The 8,394-nt window shown below is 40.5% G+C and overlaps 1 protein-coding gene across 1 annotated transcript; it reads right to left on the bottom strand.

The window, feature by feature from the left end:
* Positions 1-5,150: 5,150 nt before the first annotated feature.
* On the bottom strand, positions 5,151-6,540 carry LOC127541639 (olfactory receptor 10V1). The gene has a single exon (XM_051966858.1). It carries the CDS (start codon positions 6,090-6,092, stop codon positions 5,151-5,153), a length of 942 nt encoding a protein of 313 aa, XP_051822818.1. The 5' UTR covers positions 6,093-6,540.
* Between the last annotated feature and the right edge of the window lie 1,854 nt (positions 6,541-8,394).

The following is an 8,394-nucleotide window of genomic DNA, read 5'->3' as shown; positions in this document are numbered from 1 at the left end:
CTATTGCTCTCCCAAATCTATTTCATATTTATATCTCCCGCTTCCTATTTTACCTCATCATTTTGTCTCCTAAATAAATGTCCCTTTTGGCAAAGATAATGGCCATTGTGAATTTGTCACACATTTATTTCAAACTAGGAATTGCAACTCAGACTTCACTCATTTCTCTTATTCAATTCAACAAGCAATTATTAAGTGTCTACTGTGTGTCAAGTACTGTGCTAATCTCTACAAATCTTTACCAAAAACTCAACCCAGAAAGATCAGAAAAGGTCTCTTGTAGGGAGACAGGATATCAAGGAAAGGAAATGAAGAAGAAAAACATCGTAGGTCTGTGCAGAGACTTTATTGAGTTTATTAAATAGGACAGAGACATAGCGGCTGTGTGGAGAATAAATTGGAGAAGGGGAAGATTAGAAACAAAAAGACGCACTAGTATCAAGTACCGTACTAATCTCTATAAAGACAAAGACAACTTAAGGAAGATCACAAAAGGCTTCTGGTGAAATGTTTTGCAATAACATCTTAATGAGATGAGGAAGGCCTGAACTGTGACAGAAGTATTATGGAAATAAAAATGAAAAGATTTGAATACTAATTAAACATGTGGAGTGAATGTAAGAGTGAAAAGTCATAGATGATGCTGAAGTGGCAATCCTGGATAACTAGAAGGATAATGATGCTTTTAACAGAAAAAAAAGGGAAATTCAGGAAACCCTAAATGGGTTTAGGAGAGAAAGCTAATCAATTCTATTTTTGACATGTTGAATTTTAGGTATCAATGGGATATCTACTTTGAAAAGTCTAATGGGCAATTGGAAATTGGAGATTTAATTAGCAACTAAAACTCAGTAGAAAGAAAAGGTTGGGTTAAAAAGACTGGAGAGTCATCTGCATAGAATTGGTAAATAAATTCATGGGTGTTGATACAGTCACAAGTGATAAAATATAATCAGAAGAGAAAAATGGCATAGGATGGAACCTTAGTATCCTTACCCTCCTGGTATGGGTGCAGGATATGGATGATCTGCCAGCAAAGATGACTTAGGAAACAGGTAGAAAGAGAACCAAGAGAGCAGTGTCATAAAAACAAAGAAGAGGATTTAAAGAGTGTCAAGTGCTGAAGAGAGGGGTAAGGATGAGGACTGAGAAAGATCTATCCAATTTGGCAATTAAGAGAACAATGGAGAGAATGATTTCAGTTGAGTGACAATAACAGAAGCTAGACTTGTTTGTCCTTCATATTAGAAGAACAATGATATCACAATACTGGGGTCAAGGTACAGTGTGTTCAACTGTGACTGATCAGATAAATACAAATTGGACAATCACAAACAGTCCATTTGAACATTTGGGATGGAGATGTTCCTAGATTTGTGCATTTCTACTTTGTTTTGAGTCACTGCAATTCTGCTTTGCTCATAAAGCATAGCCCCTTCTTTGATGTAGGCACCCCACATTGGGTGTTTGTGCCAAAGTCTCCCATATCTCACAATCGATACTAAAGTTCTTCAGAGAGACCCTGAGAGCCTCCTTGTATAACTTCTTCTGACCTCTTGGTGAGTGCCTGCCTTGTGTGACTCCTCTATAAAATAGTCTCTTAAACAGGCATTTGGCAATCAGGTTAAGTGACCAGTCCATTGGAGTCACACTGCCTGCAGTAGAATTTGAATAGCTGACCATTCAGCTTTGAGAAAGGACCTTAGGGTCTGTTACTTTATACTGCCAGGTCATCTTCAGGATCTTCCTAAAATGATTTGAATGGAAGCAATTTGTTTTCCTGGAATGGCATGGTAGACTGTCCAGGATTCACAGGCCAGTACAGTGAGCTCGGCCCAATGGCTCTATGGCCCTTCAGTTTGCTCATCAGTCTAATACCTCTCCTCATCCACATTTTCCTTCAGAACCTCCCAAACTAAATTACAGAGCATTCAGCAGCATGAAAGGAACAGTAGGGGCGATGGGTGTAAAGAGCTTTTTTGCCATCCTTGTAGTTAAGCTGAGAAATGGAGATGAGATATGGTATAATAGCTTGAGAGGATTATAGTCTATTGAGAGTTGTTTTGAGGGAAAAGGAGAATAGGCAGAAGTAAAAGAACTTGTAGGTAGGAAGAGATTGAAAGAAAGAAAGAAAAGAGGGAAAGGAAAAAAGAGAAATGAAAAAGGGAATAATTGGGAAGAGGGGTATACTTGTTAGAGGAAGTAGGAGGAAATGGAGATGAGAAGTCAGCCTTGCTGATAAGGGCCACCTTTTAATTAGACTTTTGAGTAGAGGAGGAAAGAATGAAGGTTGACATCAAAGGGATTTTAAATGTGAAGAAGAAAAGAATAGAAGGCTCATGGTGAATAATCTCTATTTACTCAATAATCATGAAGTGAGATGCTTAACTAACAGGGTGGTATGGGACACACAAAGAGAATTTTTTTTTAAGTCTGAAATAGACTCTGAAGTAAGTAGGATAATTAGGGAGGAGTAAAAGGATTGTCTTGTCAAAGCAAGGACCCAGTTGAGATTAGATAGCATAAGGATACAAAATAAACCCACATAAGTCATCAGCACTCTTATATATCACTAACAAAATCCAACAGAGTTACAAAGAGAAATTCCATTTAAAGTAACTACTGATAATATAAAATATTTGGCAATTTATCTGCCAAGGGAAAATCAGGAACTATATAAACAAAACTACGAAACACTTTCCAATAAAGTCAGATCTAACCAATTGGAAAAATATTAAATGCTCCTTGGATAGGGCAAGCAAATATAATAAAGATGACAATACTTCTTAATCTATTTCCTTATTTATTTAGTGCTATACCAATCAGACTCCCAAAAAGCTATTTTAATGACCTAGAAAAAATAACAACAAAGTTCATATGGAAAAACAAAAAGAATTTCAAGGGAACTAATGAAAAAAAAATTAAATGAAGGTGGTCTAGCTGCACCAGATTTAAAATTATATTATAAAGCAGTGGTTACCAAAACCATTTGGTATTGGCTAAGAAATACACTACTTGATCAATGGAATAGGTTAGGTTCACAGGACAAAATAGTCAATAACTTTAATAATCTAGTGTTTGACAAACCCAAAAACTCCAGCTTTTGGGATAAGAATTCACTGTTTGACAAAAACTGTTGGGAAAATTGGAAATTAGTATGGCAGAAACTAGGCATTGACCCACACTTAACACCGTACACCAAGATAAGGTCAAAATGAGTTCATGACCTAGGTATAAAGAATGAGATTATAAATAAATTGAAAGAGCATAGGATAAGTTTACCTCTCAGACCTATGGAAGAGGGAGGAATTTATGACCAAAGAAGAACTAGAGATTATTATTTGATCACAAAATAGAAAATTTTGATTATATCAAATTGAAAATTTTTTGTACAAACTAAACTAATGCAGACAAGATTAGAAGGGAAGCAATAAACTGGGAAAATATTTTATAGTCAAAGGTTCTGATAAACCATTTTCATTTCCAAAATACATAGAGAATTGACTCTAATTTATAAGAAATCAAGCCATTCTCCAATTGATAAATGGTCAAAGGGTATGAACAGACAATTCTCAGATGAAGATATTAAAACTATAGCCATATGAAAAGATGCTCCAACTCATTATTAATCAGAGAAATGCAAATTAAGACAACTCTGAGATATCACTACACACCTGTCAGACTGGCCAGAATGACAGGGAAAGATAATGCGGAATGTTGGAGGGGATGTGGGAAAACTGGGACACTGATACATTGTTGGTGGAATTGTGAACACATCCAGCCATTCTGGAGAGCAATCTGGAACTATGCTCAAAACGTTATCAAACTGTGCATACCCTTTGATCCAGCAGTGTTTCTACTGGGCTTATACCCCAAAGAGATACTAAAGACAGGAAAGGGACCTGTATGTGACAAAATGTTTGTGGCAGCCCTGTTTGTAGTGGCTAGAAAGTGGAAACTGAGTAGATACCCATCAATTGGAGAATGGTTGAGTAAATTGTGGTATATGAATGTTATAGAATATTATTGTTCGGTAAGAAATGACCAACAGGATCATTTCAGAGAGGCCTAGAGAGAATGACAGGAACTGATGCTGAGTGATATGAGCGGAACCAGGAGATCATTGTATACTTCAACAACAATACTATATGAGGATCAATTCTGAAGGGCGTGGCCCTCTTCAACAGTGAAATGAAACAGATCAGCTCCAACAGAACAGCAATGAATTGAACCAGCTACACCCAGTGAAAGAACTCAGGGAAATGTATGAACCACTACATAGGATTCCCAATCCCTCTATTTTTGTCCGCCTGCATTTTTGATTTCCTTCACAGGCTAATTGTGCACTATTTCAAAGTCGGATTCTTTTTGTACAGCAAAATAACTGTTTGGACATGTACACATATATTGTATTTAATTTATACTTTAACATATTTAAAATGGAAAAAAATTAGATAGCATAAATTTGTAACGTACCAGCTGTGACTTTAATCCAAAAATCTATGAAAGGCAGGAGATATTGGTAGGATTAATCCATTTGTAATCTCATATATACTCTGCAGATCCTTTTCTCAATTCATATTCATACTAATGAATTAGGTCCCCTAGAGTAAGGTTATATTTCTCTCAAAATTCTAGGAGTATATAGGTATTAGGTAATATATAAAGGTAGTAAGTGACAGATTTCAAACTCTGGTTTCCTGGCTCTGAGTCCAGGAGTCTTTAATAAAAACGAACATTTTTAAAAGCACTTTAAGGTTTATAAAACATTTCCCTCACAACAATCCTGTGAGGAAAGTCATTCAGATAATCTGCATTTTAAAGATGAACACATTGAGTTTCAGGGATTTGTCCATGATCACACAACTGTTAGTATAGAAATCCAGATGGGAAATGATTAATTCAAATCCAGACACTTACTAGCTGGGTGAATCTGGGGAAATCTCTGAATGCTTTTTGCCTCAGTTTCCCCATCTGTAAAATGAACTGAAGAAGGAAATAAGAAACCGCTCCACCATTTTTGCCAAGAACGGGGACAAGTGTGGTTCAGAGACTCACAGAGAATTGGACATAACTGATTCCCGCTCCAGCCCTCCTTACCCCCACCCCCGCCGGTGATTCAGGCCCATTTTCCAGGGCCATGGAACCCTTCATTTGCACCGTGCCCACGATAACTTTCCCAGCGTCCTCTGAAGGGCATCTTTGAGTTCTTTGTTCCTCATGCTGTAGATCAGCGGGTTTAAGATGGGCGTGATGAAGGTGTAAACCACTGACACGACTCGGCCCATTTCAGGGGAGTACCTGGAGCTGGGAGACAGATAAATGAAGCTGGTGCAGCCGTACTGCAGCAGGACCACGGAGATGTGCGAGGAGCAGGTGGAGAAGGCTCGGCGGCGGCCCTCGGCGGACCGCATGCGCAAGATGGCGGCCACGATGTAGACGTAGGAGGTGGAGATGAGCGCGAGGGGGAGCATCAGCACGATGAAGCTGATGACGTACAGAGCGGTCTCGTGCGTGTGGGTGTCCGTGCAGGCCAGGCGCATGACCGCGGGCATGTCACAGTAGAAGTGGTAGATCTCGTTCCGGCCGCAGAACGGGAGCCGGAAAATCAGCAGGGTCAGGGGCAGCGACAGCAGGAAGCCCAGCGCCAGGGAGCCCGCCGCCAGCTGGCGGCACCGGCGCCAGCTCATGAGGAGCGTGTACCTCAGCGGGTAGCAGATGGCCACCAGCCTGTCGTAGGCCATGACGGCCAAGAGCACGCAGTCGGCGCCCCCCAGGAAGACAAAGAAGAACATCTGGGCGCCGCAGCCGGGGAGGGAGATCGCAGTCTTCCCCATGGACAGGAGGTTGGCCAAGGCCAAGGGCGCGATGGCCGACGTGTAGAAAATCTCCAGAACCGCCAGATTGGCCAGAAAGAAATACATGGGAGTGTGGAGCGAGGGGTGGGCCTGCACCACGAGGCCAATGGTGGCGTTCCCGCCCAGGCTGATGAGGTACATAGCCAAGAAAGCCGCAAAAATCAGCATCTGCACCTGGAAGTGAGGCGAGAACGGGCGGAAGAAGAACCAGACCGTCTCCGTGCGGTTTTCCATGAAAACCGCTCCTGCGGCCTGTCAGAGGAATGAGGACCTTAGTGTTTCAGGAGGGTTTTGTTGGAACCAGAATCATTCTAACTTTTAACTTCCCCAGCTTCAGAACACAAAGTCCTTTCTTCGGGACTCAGCGGGCAAGAGCTGCACGTGGGATAGAGAAATGACCTTAGAGTCCGCAGTTCCCGGGATCCTCCCTCTGAGACATTCTGGTTCGTGACCTGAACAAGTCAGTTAAACTCTCCACGATCCCAAACAAGTGTGGAAGAATATGAATGCATTGGTACAGTGAGTTCTCCAGCAGAAACTCCCTATGCCAGTGAAATGCAAGGGCCTATTCCACCTTAAAATCGGTGTGTGTGCGGCATTTGGGTCTTAGGCCATTATTAGACTATAAATTCACTAAGGATAGAGACTGACTCCCAGTCAAATACACTTCCACTATACTCACTTTCCTCTCCCCTCTCTGTTTTATCTAAATTGTGTATCTTCATTAGCATCCAGCATAGTACTCTTCCTATTGCTTAATGAATGTTTGTTGAAAGAAAAAGAGGATGGATGCATGGATGGATGGATGGAAGGATGGACTAGATGGATGGATGCATGGATGGATGGATGGATGGATGGACTGGATGGATGGAAGGATGGATGGATGGATGGATGGATGGACTGGATGGATGGAAGGATGGATGGATGGATGGATAGATGGATGGATGGATGAAAGGATGAATGGATGGATGGACTGGATGGAAGGATGGAAGGATGCATGGATGGATGGATGGATGGATGGATGGAAGGATGGAAGGATGGATGGATGGATGGATGGACTGGATGGATGGATAGATGGATGGATGGATGGAAGGATGGACTGGATGGATAGATGGATGGATGGATGGATGGAATGGATGGATGGATGGATAGATGGATGGATGGATGGATGGATGGAAGGAAAGATGGATGGATGGATGGAAGGATGGACTGGATGGATGGAAGGATGGACGAATAAATTTGAAACCCCAGAGTTAAAAGAAAGTTCAGGCTTAAACATGTCCTGCGTTAGCCATAAACTTATTCAGGGAAAATGTGATACTTTAGTAGTTTAATAGATGCCCAATCTCATTGATATGGGCATTCCTTCCTCAGTACTCATCACAATCTATCTCACTTGTGATATAAAACTTGAGCGTGGGAATGACATAGCAATATTTCTTGAAACCAGAGACATCTGACCTCTCTCTTTCCTTCATCCACTCATTTCCACTCAATTACCAATTTCTGTTGATTCTTCAAAATGTTTCTTTAATGTCTTCCTTTCCATTCCCATGACTACCACTTAGATTCAATCTTCTATTATCTCCTTCATCAATGGTCTCCTAACTGGTTTCTCTGCTTCTAGTCTTTCTCTCCTCCTGCATGCTGCTGCTGATTCATCTTCCTTCAGCACAATTCTCATTACACTGGGCAGAGCAAAAAGTCTTTTTCTCAGGAACTTTCTAGATCTCCCCATTGCCAATAGGACAAAATTTAATTCCTTTGTTTAGCTTTCCAGATTATGATCTGGCACTCCCTCAGCAATCCAAAAGAATCTCCTTGTTTTTTTAAAGTCATTTGCCCCAACCAGCCTTTTCCTGAACTATGAATTAATTAGAACAGCCAATAGCTAGAGATCACTTTTCCTACATTTCATTTGAGTCCTACAGCAACCCTATCAATTATTATTGTTATCCTAGTTGCAAAATAAGGAAAATAGCTTCAAGTTAAATGACTTGCCCAGGTTCACACAGTTAGTAGCCGTAAGACAAGATTTGAATATAGAACTCTCCTGATTCCCAGGAGAGCATTCTTTCCACTAGATCCACCTTCCTCTCCTATCTCTGTATCTTTACTTACTCCCTGTTCTCCCCCCTTCTAAAATGATCATCTATAAAGCAATACAAAGAGAACTAGGAAACATTGTGTTTCCAATGATCTAAATGCTACTAAGGCTAAAAAAGAAAAAAAAAATCAGTCAAATTCTAATATATTATAATAAACAGCTCAGGTTCCAGAAAAGTGATTAAGAAACACATCTTCCTCCTCTCAAGAGAGAAATGGCTACTCCAGATAGGGAATACAGTACATACTGTCAAAGTTGGTTGCTGTAATGTTTGACCTTGCTGAAATGCTTTTTTTTATGATAAGGAAGGGTTCACTAGGGAGAAGGAAGAGCGATAGACCATGTTAGGAGAAAATAACTATGGTATAAAAACAAAAGACAATATTAAAACTCAGTATAATAAAACTTACCTCAAACATGATTTTAAGC

The sequence above is a fragment of the Antechinus flavipes genome, chromosome 6 (genome assembly GCF_016432865.1).
Source record: "Antechinus flavipes isolate AdamAnt ecotype Samford, QLD, Australia chromosome 6, AdamAnt_v2, whole genome shotgun sequence".
NCBI classification, from domain to species: domain Eukaryota; kingdom Metazoa; phylum Chordata; class Mammalia; order Dasyuromorphia; family Dasyuridae; genus Antechinus; species Antechinus flavipes.
This window is presented reverse-complemented; position numbering and strand designations above follow the sequence as displayed.

What these genes read in the sequence shown, in the direction of transcription:
- LOC127541639 (XM_051966858.1), bottom strand. Translation starts at nt 6,092, where the DNA reads ATGGAAAACCGCACGGAGACGGTCTGGTTCTTCTTCCGCCCGTTCTCG.